At 38.2% G+C, this 22607-nt stretch overlaps 2 protein-coding genes across 5 annotated transcripts; one reads left to right on the forward strand and one right to left on the reverse strand.

The window, feature by feature from the left end:
* Nucleotides 1-4499: 4499 nt before the first annotated feature.
* Nucleotides 4500-8568, reverse strand: lsm11 (LSM11, U7 small nuclear RNA associated). Of its 2 annotated transcripts, XR_004541975.2 has the most exons (5): nucleotides 8091-8568; nucleotides 6824-6963; nucleotides 6675-6758; nucleotides 5146-5542; nucleotides 4501-4879 (listed from the first exon to the last, which is right to left on the reverse strand). XR_004541975.2 is itself a non-coding variant. In XM_033974639.2 (4 exons), the coding sequence occupies exons 1-4, from the start codon at nucleotides 8545-8547 to the stop codon at nucleotides 5288-5290; spliced, it is 936 nt and encodes a 311-aa protein (XP_033830530.1). In that variant the 5' UTR covers nucleotides 8548-8568; the 3' UTR covers nucleotides 4500-5287. The 2 variants fall into 2 exon arrangements, 1 of the variants encoding a protein (XP_033830530.1); XM_033974639.2 differs by having other exon boundaries at nucleotides 4500-5542.
* A 481-nt stretch (nucleotides 8569-9049) lies between these two features.
* thg1l (tRNA-histidine guanylyltransferase 1-like) lies at nucleotides 9050-17694 on the forward strand. Of its 3 annotated transcripts, XM_033974640.2 has the most exons (7): nucleotides 9050-9239; nucleotides 9812-10006; nucleotides 10079-10255; nucleotides 12352-12521; nucleotides 12604-12692; nucleotides 15661-15768; nucleotides 17405-17694. In XM_033974640.2, coding segments are annotated over exons 1-7 (900 nt in total). In that variant the 5' UTR covers nucleotides 9050-9237; the 3' UTR covers nucleotides 17564-17694. The 3 variants fall into 3 exon arrangements, with proteins under 3 accessions (XP_033830531.1, XP_055080630.1, XP_033830532.1); XM_055224655.1 differs by having other exon boundaries at nucleotides 9812-10255; XM_033974641.2 differs by lacking the exons at nucleotides 9050-9239; nucleotides 9812-10006 and having other exon boundaries at nucleotides 10189-10251; nucleotides 12443-12521.
* The last annotated feature ends 4913 nt before the right edge of the window (nucleotides 17695-22607 follow it).

Here is a 22607-nt window from a genome sequence, read left to right on the forward strand (position 1 = left end):
GCACTGATACCACATTTATTTATTTACATTTATATATTTAGAGCCAACAGGCCTTGATTATGTGGGGAAAAAGTGCATTTATGACATTATAAAGCCCGACAACGCTGAAGATACATGACTGTCCTTGACAAATAATATTTAGTGAATTAGAAGGTGGGTGGAAGGACCAGCCCGGACACATAATCCCTCCAGCGTGACCTGGGTCTTTTCTGGGGCCTCCTCCCAGTGGGACATGTCTAAGACCCAGCCACCTCAGCTGCTCCTCTCGACGTGGAGGATCAGCGACTCTACTCCGAGCTCCTCACCGTGTTCTAATGTTTCCTCATCACAAACAGACCTGGAGCTGTGTTTTGTTTCATTCACGCATGTTTTTAACACACAAACCCTGCATATTTAGACTGAGTTCTTCTCTCAAACACTCTGTTCCACCTTGTGATGTCATCATGTGGTGATACAGGAAGTGCTCCACTGTGTTTTTAAACTCCACACACCTTCATTTCTAGAATAATTTGGATCATTTCAGCTCTGGAATTGCCAATTTCTACTGAACAAAAGCTAAAAGTAACTGTTAACTTGAAAAAAAAAATACGACTTCATGACATCACAAGGTGGAACAGAGCGTTTTGAGCTTTGGAGATGTTACTCAAACATGTGAATGAAACAAAACACAACTCCAGGTCTGTTTTTGAGCACATATTCCTCACTTAAAATTGTTCTAGTTGTATCTCAGCCTGTCTTAATAGCAGCAAACACTGCGTTTTAGCCCCGCTGCTCGGAAAATTTTAGGTTTACCAGTTTGATAATTGATCTGAAAACATTAAAACTGTATTTAAAACTCACTAATACGAATTTAAGTGCCTAAATGACCTGATTGTGCGAGTGTGTGTATATATAGAAGAGACAAAGACACATAGAACAGCGGTGCCTCGGCCCCTGAGTGCGACGGCTGTGCCCTCCTCGTACTCCATCAAAGCTCGTTAGAAACTCGGTAACAAATACAAGTAAAACATGGCTCACGTTAAACACTTGACCCCGTTTTCCCTCTCTGGAGATCGAGACTGATAAATGAGACATACTAATAATATTCGAAACATATGAAAAGTGTAGTTTTAACACAGCTCAGCTTCTTTGTCCCATTTATGTTTTATAAGTCTATGGAATATATACGGGAAGAAGGTCACGCCAACTTATAGACACAGATTCAAACTTAACATGGTTTAAAATTTATATATTTAAGGTTTTCATTTTTTTTTTTTTCTGTTTTTTGACTGGCGGACAGTAGCGCAGTTGGTAGATCTGTCAAAATAATCACTATATCAATATATTAAGCTGGAAAAATTTATTTTATCAGTGTTTATTGTATTTTTTCTTTGCAAAATTGCGTAGATTTGGGGTATTTTTGTTGTATTATGATGCGATTTGAGCTGTGGAGGAGTGAATAAGTCCCGTTTATGGCCAAGTATTGCTAAATTTTGCTGTTTATTTAAAAATAATTCACTTGGGTTATCGAAATCTTAATGGGTGGCGTAAATTTTAACCAAAAAATAAAGGTGGATTTGTGAGGAAAACACCATTTGGCTCAACGTAAACACTGGGTTTTTGCAGAAATGTTGGTGCCTTAAAGCTATGAGAAAATGTTAAATCCAAAATCAAGTAAATCTACATGTAAATGAGGTCCTGTGAGATGTATATTTCATAAAAGTTGTGAGTTTGAAGTTGGTGTGAAAGGCAGAAACACAGAAACATGAGCAGGATTCAGGAAATGTCTGGGCTCATTGGAACTTCATCAATTTTTGCTCTCATTAAAAAATCTGACATTTTTCAAAAACTGCACCTGCACAAAGTTTAGACTCCTCCCACCTTCTAGACTCCTCCCACTTTTCCAGACTCCTCCCACCTTTTAGACTCCTCCCACCGTCTAGACTCCTCCCACCTTCTAATCCACCTAATATTTTTTTGTTGTTATTTCAGTGTTATCGGGCCTTATGTCGTCAAAACTGCACTTTTTCCCCACATACTCGAGGCCTGTTGGCTCTAAATATATAAATGTAAATCAATAAATGTGGTATCAGTGCATTTGTCTGATGTCAGCCTAAAAATAGAGCCCAAAATTATACAAATATGTGATTTTGTGGCTGAGTTATAAGAGAAACAAACTGACCTCAGAAGAATGTAACTCTCAGAAATCCCACTGTCTCGGGGTCCCACAGGGCTGGAGGAAGTGTCTGGGGTGAGGGAAGTGTAGGAGCCCCTGCTTAGACTGCTGCCCCCCCGACCCGACCCCAGATAAGACGAAGAATCTGGATGGATGGAAATCCCACTTGGCGATTGACCAAATAGTGTTTGTCAAGTGCAGTGAAAATAAGAGTTACAGACAGGGCCGGGTCGAGCTCTCAGGGGCCCCCGAGCAGAATGTGTCTGCGGGCCCCTCGGCAGATTCACGTTTGACATTATGACCCTGCGCTCATCACCTTGAACAATTGTGTTTCTATTTATATGACCAAAAGACGTAAATATTTTAATCAAACTTGTAAAACAGCCAATCAAAAGTACCTCAGGAACCTCAGGGGGGTAAATACATAAATAAAACAAATGTACGCAGCAGATATTTAGCTACAATATATAAAAAAATATATATAATCTTTACAGCAGCCTAAATATCTCTTTATAAACACACAAGCACAGTTTCTCATGTAACTATATTATTTTCAATATAAATGTATGTGCTCTTGGGGGCCCTCTGGTGGCAGCTGCTTTTTCTGCGTATAGTCTGGACCGGCCCTGGTTACAGGACAATTTGATGTCCAGAAATGCACTTTTTTAAAACTAAAATACAGCCTACTGTCCAAAAAATTTAAATAAATAAATAAATGTGGTATCAGTGCATGAGTCTGAAGTCAGGCTCAAAATAAAGGCCAAGATTATAGAAATATGTGATTTTAAATTGACCCTAGAGCAAGTTGAATGTGATTTAAACATGTGCAGTGTCAGAGTTTATCAGATTATTAAACAGATGTAGCTCACACGTGTCCAGTTTGTTTTTAAGCCCTCCTCACCTCATTTTACTTTAGTTTATTTTACTTTAGTTTAATTTCATGAGGCCACAGTTGGACAAGTTCCTCCAAACATTTCTAAAGTTGTGATTCTTTCCTGCGTCTCAAACCTCAAACACAAACAGCTCTTTACATCAGGGGGAGATGCGCTGAATTGTTCTTTTATGGGTAACGCGGCCATTAAAGAGTAAAAGCAAAGCGAGACTTCAAGACAAATGACAGTTTTTGAAAGTGCCATCTGCAATCTGCAGCTCCACAAACTCAATTATTCAGATGCATTTATGAAGCCCGCAGAGACCGCGCTGTCAGCCCCGTTCAAACTAACACAGAGACGCGACGTAAAGAGACAAGACCCACGTGACCGGCCCACGCGCTCACAACAGGCCCCACGCGCGCTCCAGACTCACGGGTTTGTGCTGCCACCTGCTGGAGGAAAAGAGAACTGGGGGGAAAATGTACTGAGGGGAAAAAAAGAAAAAAAAAATACTGGGAAAAAAAGCTACAGGGAAAAAGAAAAAGAACTGGAGAAAAAAAGGGGAAAAAAAGTACTGGAGAAAAAGAGAATGAGGGGGGAATGTACTGAGGGAAAAAAGAAAAAAAAAATACTGGGAAAAAAAAGCTACAGGGAAAAAGAAAAAACTGGAGAAAAAAAGAAAAAAGTACTGGGGGAAAAAATACTAGGAAAAAAAAGAAGGTACTGGAGAAAAAAAAAAGTTCTGGGGGAAAAAAAATTACTGCGGCAAAAAAAATACTGGAAAAAAAGTACTGGGGTAGGAAAAAAAAAAAAGCAGCGACAGCAGAGCTCCAACCAGCAGTGGAGGGCAATGAAGTACAAGTCGTAAAGTACTGTACTCAAGTATATTTTTTAGGTATCTGTACTTTACTTAAATACATTTTACAGTGGACAGTTTTTACTTTTCAGTCCTGTTCAAAAATGTAGTGGAAGAAAAAGTACAAATACTGCTTTCAAATGCAGTGAGGTAAAAGTAAAAAGTACTTTTCATATGATTTGAGGGGTTTGTGGAAACATCCTAACTCAAGTTTTTGAGTTTGAGCTTCGACTTTGAGCAAAACAAAAATAAATACACAAAATTTATAAGAAAAGTAAAGAAATTGATTTATATTGTTGCTGTGACCAGAATATTTCATTTTGAATCAGTATCACTGCATTTACACTTAAAATGATCAACACTTGTGTGAAATACTTTTACTTTTTCCTCTTAAAGTACATTTTTAAACATGTATTTTTACTCAAGTAGATTTTTTTTCATGTGATACTTTTACTTGAGTAATGTTTTACCTCTTTATCTGTACTTTCACTTAGTAACAAAGTTGAGTACTTCATCCATCACTGGCTTCAGCCCAAATCACCGGCCGTGTGGGGAAGAGTCAAAATAAATCCAATCAGACGCTCGACGGCTCAAAGAAACAAGACAAGAAATGATTCAAGTTGTTGCAGCGAGGCGGCTTTTATTTCATGAAATCAAATCATTTTTAAGTGACAGAAATAAAAATATATCAATATGATACATTTGTTGTCATTTGATTCTCAAGAAGTGAGAAATTAGACTGAGATTCTGCCAGGTTTTTACACATTTCATTGATAGAAAAACAAAAATACTCTGAGCCTCATCAGCCTAAAGAAATAGTGCTATTATTTTCAGTTCAAAGCAGTAGATTTTTTGCATTATCAAACTATAAAAATGGCATCACCGTCTTTAAGTTGAGACGATATGAACAAGGACAGATCACGGGAATCAAGGGACAGGAACTGAGAGGTGAAAATGTGAACGTGAGCTCAAAACGTCCTGTCAGAGACGACTGGGCTGTAAAGAGAAAGAGACACTAAAAAGATGTAGATACGTTTTATTTATTTTATATTTTACAATTTCTCATATTATCCGCTCTGTGTGGTTTGTATTTTGTTTTTCTAATCAACCTGTAACCGTATTAGTCTTTTTATTATTATCACTTATTATTTTGACCATATTTACTTATTTGTTTATTTATTTTCTCTCCATTATGTGTGGGTGTATATACATATATGGTAAAATGCAATAAAAAAATATGAATACAAACAAAAAACAACAACCTCTGTCCCGTCCTCGCTCACACGGCCCACACGTTCTCAACTTAAAGATCGTCAGGTGACTCCATCTTAGAATACAAAAATAAATTAGCTTCTCACCAATTACGTTGCTATAGTTACCAAACGGTGCGTCTTTGGTCTGGTTTCAAAGCGTCTGTGGACTGACGAGCACCACGTTCTCGCCGCGGATGAAGAGCTGGTTTATGTGTCGCGCGTGGACTCTGCCGTATTTTGGGGGGACCGTATTTAGCGCCGCACCTCTGGCGTCAGGCGAGGCGTCGGTCGGGGCGTCTCCTTTGCTGGTTGTAGACGACGTTTCAGCGTCTTTTGATTTCATTTGTCTTGTTCTCGTTGTTTCTTCTTCGGCGGAGTTTTCCTGCAGCTTCAGCTTTTCAAACAACTGCAAAAAAGATTCAGGTCGTCTTTATTATTCTGATATTTGACCAGAAACGAGTTTGAGCTCTGAGTCAGGGCCAGACTTTTGACGTCTCCTCACGTTTTCTCAAGTTCCACAAGTTTTTATTTAAATCCGCACGATTTGAATAAAAATCCAGTGTCTCTTTCCCTCTGCCTCTGCGCCTCTTCCACGCTCACCCTCCAATTTCACTCTGATCTAACTGTAGCTTCTCCTCTTTTCTCCTCTTGTGCTTCTCATCATTTAAATCCAAGTTATGGGAAATAAAGGACTATTTTCTCACCATTTATGAGTCAAATTTAAGATCTCATTTAGCGCACGATGAGTTTCTGTCGCTAGCACATGCTTTTAGACTTAATATGTTGTACAAATATCATCATTTCAAACTTTAAATGTGGATTTCTCTGGAATTATTGGTCCTATCAACACAAAATAAAAACTGCAGTGATCCTGACGCCTGCTCTTTATGTCTGAAGCCTGTATATGTTGGAAAAAAGATGGAATCAAAAATCGGGATATAAATTAAAAAAAACAATAATAAATAAATATAAATAAAAATAAAATAATAAATAAAAATAAACAAATAAAATAATAAATAAATATAAATAAAATAAAAATAAACAAAATACAATAATAAAAAATACAATTATATTTTTTTCCCCATATCGTGCTGCTCTACTACCAACTTAGGTAAATTTTAAAAATAAAAACAATACTGTAAAAACTACCTGTTTAACAGTTAATATAAAAACACGTTCAAATGATTCTAATACAGATGATATTTCTGCACTTACACGGTTCATTTTAGTACATTAATTTTTTGGGAAATACTTGAACCTTGATCAACAAATGTACAGTGCAGACAGTAAAAGAAAATATTAAATCTGTCAACTAGACACAAAGTTGTAGGAGTGAAGACGTTTGGCTGCAGCAGTGTCCAGCAGGAATCTGACCAGAACTGAAGTCTTCACTCCTACAACTTTTTGCCCAGTTGACAGATTTTAAATGTTTCTTTTACTATGACTCAGGCCGGGACGACGGAGGGATTACACAGACAGTTCAAATAAAAATATTTTTGGTCAAGATCACCCAACCCTGTGATAAATAATGCACGTACCCTTGTAACAGTGAGTGCTTTCTCGTGGTAGAGCGCTTGTCCAAGAAGAGGCTCTCTGTAAGTCTCATCCACGTCCACCATCGCCTGAAATCCAGAAGAACGCACATTCACAACAAATTAACATTTTAGAACGAGTAAAAACAGCTCACCATGTTCCAAAACCGGTCAAAAGCCACGATGAACCCGGAGCAGACGCCTCTGAGCCCCTTGAAAGTCCTGATGTGGACTCGGACTCTTATTCGGTCTTGAACAAATCTGTTGAGTTCACCTAAAGGACTGCCCTGGCACACTGGAAAAAAAACAAAAACAGAAATAAGATGACAAAAGATTACGCATTTAAGTTGCACTATGTAACTTTTCTGATGGATCACGATCTTCTTGTCTCCATGGAGATGTTACCGCTTTGCCTTTATTACCCCACAGCAGGAAATTAAACTTGGTTATCACAATGATCTATAGAAAAGTGAGCCTACACACTGTAAGAATTTGTGTTTTTTCAAGGTATTTTTAAGCTATAAAACATCTGTAATTGAATAAATGCTAGGCAGATGTGTTTAATGCCATACTGTGGGACATTCCATGCAAAAAAAACAACGAGACAAGTAAGTAGAGGACCCATAGCGTACGTTTAAAGTTGCAATATGTAACTTTTCTGATTGAGCGACCACCACCCGCTTGTCTTGAGTTGAATTTAACTTCATAATATAAGATTTTAAATGGACTCATGATGATATGTTGAGTAGCAGAGTGGAACATTGTAGGCAAAGCTTTAACATTTCCATGGAGACAAAGTTACATAGTCCATCTTTAATATAGTGTATGCAAAGTATGCGCCAGTGCAATGTTTCCAGTCGTCAGATAATGCAGATATTGGTTTTGTTTAGCGATACACACTGCATCTTCTTTAAAGAGCTCATATTACATCATTTTCTGATCTATGTTTTAATGTTTCCTCATCACAAACAGACCTGGAGTTGTGTTTTGTTTCATTCACACATGTTTAAACACACAAACCCTGCAGAAAACACTCTGTTCCGCCTTGTGATGTCATCATGTGGTAATACAGGAAGTGCCCCACTGTGTTTTTAAACTCCACACACCTTCATTTCTAGAATCATTTGGGGGATGATTTCAGCTCTGGAATCGCCAATCTCTACTGAACTAAAGGGAAAAAGTAGCTGTTAACGTGAAAACTACCACTTCATGACATCACAAGGTGGAACAGAGCATTTTGAGCTTTGGAGATGTAGACAGAGTGATAATAAAGTTAGTCAAACATGTGTGAATGAAACAAAACACAACTCCAGGTCTGTTTTAAGGAGGTAACAGGTGTTATAACATGACTTAAAGATCACTAGAGTCCATTTTGAGTAATATATAACCTTTAAAAGCATAAATAATACAGTATAAACCCACGTGACATCCTCGTGAGCACATTCTTCACTGCTTTGACCTTCCTTCGCCGCTGGGGGCCGCTGTTTCCACCCTCCTCAGACTCAGACGTTGGGTTGTTTACCATCAGCTTCTTCAGCCTCTCTATCCTCTCCTGATCCACCACTCCTTTCATGGCTTTTCTCCTCCGTTTCTCCACATTTTCAGGCTTGGCTCCTCTGGCTCTGCTGCCTTTTAAAGCGCTCTCGTACGCGGCTAGATTGTTCAGACATCTTGCATTTGGGAATGGCAGCTTCACTGTGGGAGAATACAAGGCTAAAAGCGGGTTAAACTTCTCCGAGCACACGTCAGTTTCGTCCCCGTCATGACTTCCACTGTCTGCGGCTTGGGCCTGCTCCTGAGCGCTCTCTGGGTTTGATCCATGTGTTGATTTAGCCTCTTTATCATCAGGTTTTCTTTCCTTTCTTTCACTTTCCTCCATGTGTGATTCGACCCGCGAAAGTAAAACATCCGGGTATCGTGTGTGTTCAACTTGAGCGTTCACTCAGATGCTCAATTATAACAGAACTAATAACAATCACACCAAAATCCATATCATTTATTTAATTTCCGCTCGTATTCTTTACTATTTTAATTGTTTTGTTTTTTTTTATACATTAATTACTATTTATCCTACTCAAAACCACAGTAAACGAAACATGTATCGTCACTTCATACACGATCTTTGAGTACATGCAATCTCCCATTTCACCACAAGATGGAGCCAAACTACCATAGTATTGTTCCTTTGGGGAAAATGTCCATTTATACTCCCCTTAAATCTTAAATTTTACCTATGATATATATTTATACCACATCAGATAATATTTTACATATTTTACCACGCTAAAAATTTTCTCCAGGTCAGTTTAACACAATTTCTAGACAAAGCGGAACCTTTCTTCGTTTGACTCGTTCACTACGGCAGAATTTGGCGACGGACTGTATACAAATCAACGTGTGTACAACAATCCATACATTCGTGGAAGGATTTAATAAATTTGCTTGTTTTACAGTGACTAGTGTGAGCCAGAAAGTTTGACTCGAGTAAATAGTTGCACAAAAGTATAACCAATTTTAGAAAAATCGTGCGTGGTCTCTGAAAGCGCCAACTCCAAGTATGACCAGATAAATGTAAGTCTGTCTATTCTCACCAAAATGTACTAAGCTTCTAAACTAATCCATAAACAGTGTAACTGAATACACTGAAAATACGTATTCTGAATAGTAATTTTGAGTATCTATTTCGGTACAGATACTCTTGTATGTGGTAGTACTCAGAATACAGTCAGTTTATTACATTAAAAGGAACATGGCTGTGCTTCATCATACAATTTTGGCTTTGAACCGGTGAGAAAAACGGAAAACGGAGCTCTTACAGTGCTTTTTTGACATAAATTAAGGGCATAACAACAAAAATAAAGCAGTTTGTAATGATATGTCACGTTTTTCACACTATAATTTAATGCAACTCGATGTAAAGTATTCAGAGTTTTCAGAATACTGTACTCTGATTGGCTCATGTAGCAGAATACATTACAAAATGCATTTTAATTCAAGTGCTCGGTATTCTGTAACTAAATACATTTTCAAAGTATTCTTCCCATCACTGTTTATAGTCTATAGTTAATCAATCTGTTAAGTTCAATATTTTGTCCTTCTAGATTGATTTTCTAACAATAAAATGCATGTGTTTCATCTTTCAGGTTGACTGTCATTGGAACCAGCACATTCTGTAAAGTGGCCCAATCTAGACTTGCCAAATCACTTGCGAGTTTATCCATCAGCTCCAGTGTCATGGCCAAGAGCAAGTTTGAATATGTTCGCAATTTTGAAGCAGATGACACCTGCCTCAGAAACTGCTACATCGTGGTTAGACTCGACGGCCGCAACTTCCACAAGTACATCTACCTTTCTCAGCATATTGTGATGATGTATTCAATGTTTAATTATATAAATCTTTCTTCTGACAGATTTGCAGAGCAGCACAAATTCATAAAACCAAATGATAACAGAGCACTCGGCTTGTTGACTAGAAGTGCCGTCTCTGTGATGGAAGAGCTTGAAGATATCGTCATCGCTTATGGCCAGAGTGATGAGTTTAGTTTTGTTTTTAAAAGAACGACCAACTGGTTTAAAAGAAGAGCCAGGTAATACTATCTGTTGATAAATATACCTCACAATGTTCTTGCCTATTGTTTAAATTGAGCTGGAGGACAGGTCAGAATTCTGTGATGAAGTTTGCAGACAGATTGCAGAAGTTTTGACCTCGCTTACTGGGCTTATCTATGAAACAAAAGCTGGCACCAAATTTATAGCTTCCTTTGCCAGCTTAAGTAAACAAAAGTTATTTTTTTCACAATAGGTTCAAAGAGTAGTGGTATTATTCAACTCCAAAGATAAAGTTGCTGTCAATTGAAAGGACGCTACGCTTTAAGATTGATGTGGAAGTTTGTGTCACCAATCCCAAAAAAATCTTCTTCTTCTTGTAGTAGTAGTTCTTCTTCTAGTACTTCTTCTTGTTCTTCTTCTTGTTCTTCTTGTTCTTTTTGTTCTTCTTCTTGTAGTAGTTGTTCTTCTTCTTCTTGTAGTAGTAGTAGTTCTTCTTCTTGTAGTAGTAGCTCTTCTTCTTCTTGTAGTAGTTCTTCTTCTTCTTGTAGTAGTAGTTCTTCTTCTTCTTCTTCTTGTAGTAGTTCTTCTTCTTCTTGTAGTAGTTCTTCTTCTTCTTGTAGTAGTTCTTCTTCTTGTAGTAGTTCTTCTTCTTCTTCTTGTAGTAGTTCTTCTTCTTCTTCTTGTAGTAGTTCTTCTTCTTCTTGTAGTAGTTCTTCTTGTAGTAGTAGTAGTTCTTCTTCTTCTTGTAGTAGTAGTTCTTCTTCTTGTAGTAGTTCTTCTTCTTCTTGTAGTAGTACTTATTCTTGTAGTAGTTCTTCTTCTTGTAGTAGTAGTTCTTCTTCTTGTAGTAGTTCTTCTTCTTGTAGTAGTTCTTCTTCTTCTTCTTGTAGTAGTTCTTCTTCTTCTTCTTGTAGTAGTTCTTCTTCTTCTTGTAGTAGTTCTTCTTGTAGTAGTAGTAGTTCTTCTTCTTCTTGTAGTAGTAGTTCTTCTTCTTGTAGTAGTTCTTCTTCTTCTTGTAGTAGTACTTATTCTTGTAGTAGTTCTTCTTCTTGTAGTAGTAGTTCTTCTTGTAGTAGTTCTTCTTCTTCTTGTAGTAGTAGTTCTTCTTCTTCTTGTAGTAGTTCTTCTTGTAGTAGTAGTAGTTCTTCTTCTTCTTGTAGTAGTAGTTCTTCTTCTTGTAGTAGTTCTTCTTCTTCTTGTAGTAGTACTTATTCTTGTAGTAGTTCTTCTTCTTGTAGTAGTAGTTCTTCTTGTAGTAGTAGTTCTTCTTCTTCTTGTAGTAGTTCTTCTTCTTCTTGTAGTAGTAGTTATTCTTCTTCTTGTAGTAGTTCTTCTTCTTCTTCTTGTAGTAGTAGTTCTTCTTGTAGTTAGTACTTCTTCTTCTTCTTCTTGTAGTAGTAGTACTTCTTCTTCTTGTAGTAGTAGTACTTCTTCTTCTTCTTCTTGTAGTAGTAGTAGTTCTTCTTCCTCTTCTTGTAGTATTTCGTCTTGTAACAGTTCTTCTTCTAGTAAGTAGAATTATTATAACTTTATTTGTACAGCAAAAAGTAGTTACAGAGTGCTCCACAACATGTAAATACTTAATGCAGAGAAACAATAAAACAATAATCAAACACTTAGCAGCATTAACACTTTTTTAAAAGGAAAACACACTTAAAAATACAGTATGAGTAAACCATTCTATCTAAGTGGGATTTTCCATTAGATTTAAAAACACCCGCAGTGTTGGACAGTCTAATCTCCTGTGGCCGTGCGTTCCAGAGCTTGACTGATAAGGCCCTGTCCCCTCTGGTCGGGAGTCGGGAGGGAGGGACAGTGAGGAGTGTCTGTTTTGAGGAGCACAGGGAGCAGCCGGGGACATACGGTGACAACAGCTCACAAGTGCAGGCAAGATAAAGGCCGTGTGTGGCTTTAAAAGTAATCAGCAGGATTTTAAAGTAAATTCTAAGATTTGCAACTCAGCAAGGACATTTGTGGATCATCTCTCAAAAACTCCAATCTCTTAAACATTTATATAAACCTCTGCTCTCCACCTGAAATTAGGACATCACTGAATTCTTGACCTTGAACACAAACTATTTACAGGTTGTCCAGTTTTGTGTAGTGACTATAATCTCCCTTGTTCTTCTTTCAGTAAACTCATGACCCACGTAGCCTCCCAGTTCTCGTCCTCGTATGTGTTTTATTGGAAAGAGTTCTTTGGGGACCAGCCGCTCTTGTATCCTCCGGGCTTTGACGGGCGCGTGGTCCTGTATCCCACTAACCGCAACCTCAGAGACTATTTGAGCTGGAGACAGGCCGATTGTAAGTATCTTGAAATGTTGATTACTGCTGAATATAATTTTCACGGGAAAAACACCGGAGCTCATGAGGTAATGTCTGACAGGTCACATAAATAATCTGTACAACACTGTGTTTTGGACGTTGGTGCAGAGAGGAGGACTGACGACAGCACAGGCCGAGGAGCGTTTAAAGGTAAAAGACTCAAACACTCACCGCTCAAAAGTTTGAATTATATAGCAAAGAAAAAACTTATTTATATTTTATGTTCAGACCGTCAAAGTAACCACTATTTGCTGTGTCGAATAAATATTTAGTAGAGTTATTCACAAACAGACCTGGAGTTGTGTTTTGTTTCATTCACACATGTTTAACACACAAATCCTGCATATTTAGGCTGAGTTCTTCTCTGAAACTGAAAACACTCTGCTCCACCTTGTGATGTCATCATGTGGTGATACAGGAAGTGCTCCACTGTGTTTTTAAACTACACCTACTATACCACTATCCACCTTTACTAGAATCATTTGGATCATTTCAGCCCTGGAATTGCCAATCTCTACTGAACTAAAGGTAAAAGGAGCTGTTCACTTGAAAACTACCACTTCATGACATCACAAGGCGGAACAGAGCGTTTTGAGGTTTGGAGATGTAGCGAAAGGCAAAGTTAAATCTGTCAACTGGACAAATCGTTGTAGGAGTGAAGACGTTTCGCTGGTGGCCACTGCCGTAAAGATTTAAGGCAGTGGCCACCAGCATTCTGACCAGAACTGAAGATGAGCAGCAAAACGTCTTCACTCCTTCAACGATTTGTCCAGTTGACAGATTTAACTTTGCCTTTCGCTATGGATCAGACATGGACGACTGAGCGTTTACACAGAAATCTTTTGGAGATGTAAACAGACTAATAATAAAGTGTTACATGTGTGAATGAAACAAAACGCAACTCCAGGTCTGATTTTGGGGAAGGTAACAGGATTAGAACATGACTTAAAGCTACAAGAGTCAGTTTTATATAACATGGGACATTAACTTTTTTGTTTTTTTTGCTACGTAATTCCCTATATCTTACTTTCATATATTTGATGTCTTCTGTGTATCTATAAAATGTAGAAAGTTGTAAAAAATAAATAAAAAACATTGAATGAGAGGGAATTGTATGTTTTAGGATGGAGAAAAAAATGATAATGTTATTGATATTTTTAACTTGTGATGTCTTTATCAAGGCTGAATCTCATCTGATCTCTGAAGATAAACCTCGTTGGGCCTCGTTTGTGCTTAGATTGGAGACCGCTGGGAATACCAAGTGCCACTGGGGGGCAGCAGTGTCTCTCTCTCGAGTGCATATTACCAATGAATAATGTATGAAAGTGTAAAGTGACTTTGAGAACTTTGAGTACTAATCATAGACTGTATATATAAATGGACATAGCCAACCTGCTAGTTACAAACAGGAAGTGATCATGGGCGCGCTTCGACTTTGGCTCCAATTCACTTTCTATTGAAAAAGTGTCCCCTCTCTCTGTACCTGCTGCTGTCAGACTCGTCGTTTTGGTCTTAAATGTTCGTATTAACCCGCTCTACATGATCCTGCGTTTTTTATTTCACTTTTGCGTCTGTAAATCAAGATACAAACATTAATAACAGACAAATTAGGCACCTTCTTTTCTCAAGCTTGCCCCGTTTTACCGTTAGCAACAGGTTTGATTGACAACATTCCTAAGCACCTGCCCCCTGCCAAACCAGCAGTGCGGGCAGGAAGGGGCGCTACCTTTTCCAACCTCGCTCCGGATTGGCTCTTTGGTCGCTATGATACTCACAGTTCAAATTCTAAATATGAAACTCTGCTCCAAATTCACCGCTATACCTGCTCTAGCGTCGATGAGCTTCATTTGACTGGAGCTGAACACTGTGGTCCACGTCTTTACACAGTCTGTGGTACTAATGTGTTATTATTCATATTATTATTATTATTATTATTGGCCAATTACTTCCAGGTGTGTGTACTTACCGTGTCAAATGATTCTTTGTGGAATAGTGCTACACATGGTTTTGTTATTATTAATAGTAAACCACCATGTTAACGGAGGGAATCGAGATCAAATGAACTGTGATGTAGCTACGAGTTCATCACCGGGACCAGAAAACACGTCCCCACAGGCCGGGTGCAGGGTGGTCATCAGGTCTGTCAGTATTTGAAACAGCTGCTGCGTTCTTTCTTCTCTCGGTCGGAAACACAGATGAGGCGCCGACAGTTGATGAAATGGGGAAATGCTCTGGTGGATGTTTGTGGAACACGATCCCTAAAACATTTGTGTCCTGCAGAGTTTTGTGTATTCATGGACTCATATGGCCCTCATTTAAAATATATCCTAGTCTATCAATGCTAACATATTTAAATTTAAGATTTTGCTGCCATAAATGATCCCTAAAAGCAGTATTGAGGTGATAGTAGCTCAGTTGGCTCAGTTTGAATCCCGCTCTTCACCTAAACATCATTGGTGTATTGGTATATAAACTGTAACCATTTTCCATTTTCCATTTGTAAACAAAAGCCAAAGCGCAACTGATTTACACAATAGTTATTATTTGACAAAAATCCAAGACTTTTTTCCCTAAACATCAAAAAAATGTGTTTCGTTTTGGTTGAAATTCTGTGTATTGATGATGGAGACCAGGGGCGTCACACACATTTTCACCAAGTTCTGCACTACTTTTTTAACTTGTGCATTAACTGTTTCTGTATTTATTACTTATTCAGGTTACAAATATTACATGTGCATTTCCATAGATGTAAAAATTATAGCTGTGTAACTGCCATATTTCATACAACTCCTGATAAACTGACATTTTAAGACAGTCATACATTTAATTTATCTTGTTTTGGGCCACGTAAAATGACGTGGGGGGCCACATTTCGCCCGTGGGCCTTGAGTTTGACACACGTGATGTAGACAGAGCCCTTTTAGAACTCAGAGCTACTAACGGGACTTTTCTTCCTAAACTTGGGATCACTTCTCCTGTACAAAGAGATTCATTCTGGAATCATAAACTGAAAAACTATGAGACATATTTACCCGTGATATTGTTGTATTATTTAAAACGAACATGAAAACCCGTCATTTTCACATTTTTCTTCTTCTGTTGCTTCTTCTCGTTCCAGGGAACACTGGCTGCAGACAAAAATGAAATCCTGTTTTCAGAATTTGACATAAACTACAACAACGAGTCTCTTCTTCATAGAAAAGGAACCGCTCTGATTTGGGAAAAGGTAAAAGTCTGTTGTTTTGATTCTTCTGGCCGTTTTGTGACTTTAACTTTACCAAAGACTAATTTATATTTCACATAATTACGGATCCACCGATACCAGCGTGAGGACAGGAACTCAGTTAACTTATTACACAAGAGATCCAGCTGTGTTATGCAGCTTTAGGCCTGTCACGATACCACATTTTGAAGCGATATCACGATAAACGATAATATTGAAACTACTTAATGCCACTGAAACCATTTTTTTAAATACAGTATCATTAAAAGGCTTAAGCTACAACTCATAAAAAGGTGAAAGTATCAATATTTAGTCCTGGAAGTTACTTTTTCACCCTTCCACAGCTCAAATTTTACCGTATTACATAAAAAAAATGACAGAAATCGCTCCACTATGGCAACTTTTATATACAGAGCGATACATTTATATAGTGATTATCATGACAACTGTTTTTAATCCTTCAAATCACGACTGAACAGCTCCTTTTTACCTTTTTGTTCAGTAGAGATTTGGCAATTCCAGGGCTGAAATGATACAAATGATTCTAGTGAACGTGAAGCATTTTCTGTATTACCATATGACGTCACAAGGTGGAGCAGTTTGTGAGTGTTTTCTGTTTGAAAACTCGGCCTAAATATGAGTCTGTGCATTAAACAGGTGCGAATGAAACAAAACACAACTCCAGGTCTGTTTGTGATGAGGAAACAACATTATAACACAGATCAGAGAATATATAAGAGGCTCTTTAAGATAAGCCTCACCCTAAATAGCCTTACATCCAATTAAAGGCCCAGGCAGGACATCTGTTTGATGATACTATGGAAGCGACTGGTGCTCATATTTTAAACCAGTCCCAGTTCATCCTGACACACAGTAATAAAAACATTTGTTAAATATGTGAAATAAACAGTAATATTTGAGTGTGTGGGGAGTCAGTGTTTGACTTTTGTGCAGCTCAAACCTGGAACATTCCTTCCTGAAGATGTGAGACAGACCTCGACTGAACCGGAACTAAAACAGGACTAAAACAGGACTAAAACAGGACTAAAACAGGACTAAAACAGGACTAAAACAGGACTAAAACAGGACTAAAACAGGACTAAAACAGGACTAAAACATGGACTAAACATGGACTAAACATGGACTAAATATGGACTAAACATGGACTAAACATGGACTAAACCAGGACAAAACCAGGACTAAACATGGACTAAACATGGACTAAAACAGGACTAAACATGGACTAAAACAGGACTACACAGGGACTAAACTAGGACTGAACCAGGGCTGAACCAGGACTAACTCAGAACTTAACCGGGACTAAACCAGGACTAAAACAGGACTAAGCATGGACTAAAGCAGGACTACACAGGGACTCAACCAGGACTAAATCAGAACTTAACTGGGACTAAACCGGGACTAAACCGGGACTAGACCGGGACTAGACCAGGATTGAACCAGGACTGAACCAGGACTAAAACAGAACTAAATATGTAAATTTTATGATGATTATTTACGTTTTGATTAGTTGTGTTGTGATTCTAATGTCTTTCTTATTCTGTAAAACACTTTGAATCACTTTGTCTACACATTATTCTATACAAATAAACTTGCCTTGTGTCTTTTTTTTTAATTCCAGCACGATGAAACTGTCACTAAACGCATTAAGCTTCCAAACGAGGAGGAGAAAGACGTGAACGTGACGCGGAGCAGGAAGCGGGTCCAGGCTTATCACTGTGACATCATCGGGGAGCCGTTTTGGGAGGAGCACCCGGGAATTTTAGAAGACGACAGCTAATGGCTTCTGTCGTGGCGCAAAGGACAAAAACATAATGCGGTTTAAGTGGATCCACTCAGAGCAGACGTCACACTGTACAGCTGAGTGAAACGAAATAACGACCAACAGAACTTTCCCACAAAGCCCGGACTTAACGGAGTAAATATTCTCACAGTTAATCATGACTAAAGTATGTAGTTAACAATATCCCATTTCATTATGTGGTTTATATAGTTTTAAATGATATCTTTTACTGTAGAAATAAACCCTTTACTCTAAATAGTGACCCATTGTCGTCAATCATGAGTAAATTTACAATATTCACTAAATTATCACTTGGTAAAAGAGTATGTTTCAGTAGTTTCAGATGGATTCTTGAGCATTTAGCCTTGAACTGGAGCAGAGAGAATACAGTTAATGAAAAACTGGAGCGCTTTGGTGTCAGACACATGATTTTTAATGATGTCTTCAAGTTTTACAATATTAATGTTTTTATATCGATCTAATATATATGTATAAACTCTGAATAAAAAGCATGTATTTCTTTATAATACTGTTTCCTCTTCAAAAACAGACCTGGACTTGTGTTTTGTTTCATTCACACATGTTTGAGTCACACTTTATTATCATCCTGTCTACATCCCCAAAGCTCAAAACGCTCTGTTCCACCTTGTGATGTCATGAAGTGGTAGTTTTCAAGTTAACTGCTCGATTTTTATCTTTAGTTCAGAAGAGATTTGGCAATTCCGGAGGTGAAATGATCCAAATGATTCCATAAATGAAGGTGTGTGGAGTTTAAAAACACAGTGGAGCACTTCCTGTATCACCACATGATGACATCACAAGGAGGAACAGAGTGTTTTCAGCTTTGAGAGAAGAACTCAGTCTAAATATGCAAGGGTTGTGTGTTAGTTAACAGCTCCTTTTTACCTTTTGTTTACTAAACTTTGGCAATTCCAGGGTTGAAATCATCCAAATATGTCTAGTGAAGGTGTGTGGACTTTAAAAACAACAAAAAAGCACTTCTTGTATTACCACGCGATGACATCACAAGGTGGGACAGTGTTTTACATTTGAGAAAAGAAGGGTTTGTGCATTTAACAATATTTGTGATGAGGAAACAGCTTTTTCAACCACTTTAGATCAGAAAATAGTGTAAAATCTGCCCTTTAAATACAAGTAAATTCAAAACTCAGCCTAAATCTGCAGGGTTTGTGTGTTAAACATGTATGAATGAAACAAAAAAACACAACTCCAGGTCTGTTTGTGACGAGGAAACTACAATAGAACATCAGAAAATAGAGTGACATTCGCCTTTTTCGACACATCACCGTTTCGTGAGTTGATTTAAACAGCAGAAGCGAATACCTCGGCTCGACTGGACTGGCCTTGTTTTGATGCCAGGACAGTTTGAGACGTGAATGGACTCATGAGGCACATCAGAGCTAAGAATATCCCACACACCCTGCGCTCACACCCCCCTCCTGCGCCATGTGCTAACGGGCATTTTTATCACCGCACTTACGGACGACCGCCTCAGTATGAATGACCGGGGCCACACTGTACTTTGATACCGCAGAGGGTCAGTTTCATTTGGAGTATTTTTGGTATGGTAACCTCCGTCCAAAGCATTTCACTCTACTGTATTTTATGTAATCTGAGTCAAACTTGGAGGAAAAAGTGCGTAATCCATCAGTCGTCCAGGTGTGATTGAAAGTATAAGAAAAAATCAAATCTGTCACTGGACAAAACGTTGTAGGAGTGAAAATACTGCGTTATATCTCCCTTCAGACAGATATAAGGCAGTGTCCAGGAGTAATCTGACCACAACTGAAGAAGCGGCCAAACGTCTTCACTCCTACAACTTTTTATCCAGTATCAGCTTTATTTTTACAATTATTCTCTATGTTTTTGTCTGTAAAACCCCTCACCACACACTTTATACACTTTTCTCACACAGGCGTTAACATTTTCTCACATTTCTCTCTCGTTTAAACTCTCTCAAAGTTCAAACCTTCGTAGGCGTCTTTGTCGGTGCAGAACGTTTCATCGACATTGTGGGTTTTGTTGGTGGAGAAAACAAATTGCAAACGTACAGCACTTGAGAGTCACACTGCGATCCAACGTTTATGTAAATTTGTCTGAACACATTCTGTACTGGACAGGAGACAAAAACATTCCATCAGTGCTAAAAATCTGACGTAAACAAAAAGATTTACCGTACACTTGACTAATTAATACATTTTTTCCCCTTGATTCTCACTTGGTTTGGTCCTGCTCTAGTCTTGGTTCAGTCCTGTCCAGGTTCAGTTCCCAGTTTAGTCCCAGTTAAGTCCTAATTTAGAAGTAGCGTGTGAACAACCCACCCATGTACTTGTACGTAACTGTGACGTGTATTGATATTCCAGCTCTCAGTCTAAATCAGTTTGAACAAAGACGAGAGTTAAAGGTCAGATATTACGCAAAAAAAAACTGACTCTTGTAGCTTTAAATCATGTTCTAACGCTGTTTCCTCATCAAAAACAGACCTGGAGTTGTGTTTAGTTTCATTCACACATGTCTGTCTACATCTCCAAAGCTCAAAACGCTCTGTTCCACCTTGTGATGTCATGAAGTGGTAGTTTTCAAGTTAACACCTCCTTTTCATCTTTAGTTCAGTAGAGATTATCAATTCCGGAGCTGAAATCATCCTAAATGATTCTAGAAATTAAGGTGTGTGGAGTTTAAAAACACAGCAAAGCACTTCCTGTATTACCACATGATGACATCACAAGGTGGAACAGAGCGTTTTCAGTATGAGCGAAGAACTCAGCCTAAATATGTCGGGTTTGTGTGCTCCTTTTTACCTTTTGTTTAGTAAACTTTGACAATTCCAGGGTTGAAATTGTCCAAATATGTCAAGTGAAGGTGTGTGGACTTAAAAAACGATAAAAAAGCACTTCCTGTATTACCACATGATGACATCACAAGGTGGATTCACATGTTTTACGTTTGAGAGAAGAACGGTTTGTGCGTTTAAGAATATTTGTGATGAGGAAACAGCTTTTTCAACAACTTTAGATCGGAAAATAGTGTAAAATTGGCCCTTTAAATACAAGTAAATACAGATATAACCCACTGCTCTGCTTCTGTACGGTTCATTTGAGCTTCAGCCAAACCCACACCGCAGTGAAACGGCTCGTGGAAATAAGAAGCGACTGGACGAGCAGAGGCACGTTCAGTTATTTAAAGTCGTCGTACGGTTTCATTCATGTCGCAGTGTTAATGTCGCTGCGTGAGGTCAGTGTTTGTTGTAAATTTATGAATGAAATCGCTCTAAATCTCCCTCGTCCCTTTATCTCCGTGGAGACGAGACGTTGGCAGCATCACGGCAAGTTACAGCTCAGATCTGCGGAGAAGCAACCCCCGCTTTTGAGCAGCTGGACGCATCTTGAAGCAGCTATACATTTAATGCCGTGCTGTGGAACATTTCAGGCCCAAACCCGGTATCATTTCCATGGAGACCTTCAGCTCGTCTCTATGAACTGACTCACTTTGCTCCACTTTTTTTTTTTTTTTATTGTAGTAAATGTACGATAGATCAGTTTAAATCCACACTATGAAACATTCTAGGCAAAGCACAGCGTTTCCATGGAGACAAGCTGAAGGTATATGCCAGGAATGTGACACAGTTCAGCTTTAAGTATAAATCTGAGGTATTTGTATTTACTTAAGTACATTTACAGTGGATACTTTTTACTTTTACTTCAGTACATTTGAGAGCAGTATCTGTACTTTATAAGCTACTATATTTTTGAAAAGTAGAAGTATATTTTCATTATTGTCTGAGACCTGCTGAAAAAGCTGGGGGTTTATTTTTAACATAATTTGAGCAAAACAAAAATATACAAATAAAAACAGCAAGAAAAAAATTATTGATTTAATTGCTTCTGTTGAACAAATTCAGCTCAAATCTTGATCAAAATCACCACATTTGGAGCTGAAGACTCAAAATCTCTGTAAGTACATTTACACAGGTACAGGTACTTTAATACTTTTATTGAAGTAGATTTTTTCATGTGAAACTTTTACTTTTCAGTATCTGTACTTTTACTTCAGTATGCGTACTTTTACTTCAGTATGTGTATTTTTACTTCAGTATATGTACTTTTACTTCAGTATCTGTTCTTTTACTTCAGTATGTGTACTTTTACTTCAGTATATGTACTTTGACCCCAGTATCTGTACTTTTACTTCAGTATCTATACTTTTACTTCAGTATGTGTATTTTTACTTCAGTATATGTACTTTTACTTCAGTATCTGTTCTTTTACTTCAGTATCTGTACTTTTACTTCAGTATGTGTATTTTTACTTCAGTATATGTACTTTTACTTCAGTATCTGTTCTTTTACTTCAGTATCTGTACTTTTACTTAAGTATCTGTGCTTTTACCTCAGTATATGTGCTTTTACTTCAGTATCTGTACTTTTACTTCAGTATATGTACTTTTACCTCAGTATATGTACTTTTACCTCAGTATCTGTACTTTTACCTCAGTATCTGTACTTTTACCTCAGTATCTGTACTTTTACTTCAGTATCTGTACTTTTACTTCAGTATCTGTACTTTTACCTCAGTATATGTACTTTTACCTCAGTATATGTACTTTTACTTCAGTATATGTACTTTTACTTCAGTATATGTACTTTTACTTCAGTATATGTACTTTTACTTCAATATATGTACTTTTACTTCAGCACTCGTTTCTCTCCTGTGTTTTAATCTGAGCACATCCCATTTTCACCATAACCTGCTCCTCTTCCTCCTCATGTCTCTGGCTCCTCTTCCTCCTCATGTCTCTGTCTCCTCTTCCTCCTCATGTCTCTGTCTCCTCTTCCTCCTTATGTCTCTATCTCCTCTTCCTCCTCATCATGTCTCTCTCACCAGTGCGCGTGGAGCGGAGGGGCGTGGCTGACGCTGACGCGCTCTGCGTGCGTCGCGCTGTGCCTGCGTCCTCCTCCAGCGCGCGCACCGCTCCATCCCCTTCAGCGCGCGCACAGAGAGAAGAGACGCGCGCGGCCATG

This window comes from Periophthalmus magnuspinnatus, chromosome 10 (assembly GCF_009829125.3).
Source record: "Periophthalmus magnuspinnatus isolate fPerMag1 chromosome 10, fPerMag1.2.pri, whole genome shotgun sequence".
Taxonomy (NCBI): Eukaryota; Metazoa; Chordata; class Actinopteri; order Gobiiformes; family Gobiidae; genus Periophthalmus; species Periophthalmus magnuspinnatus.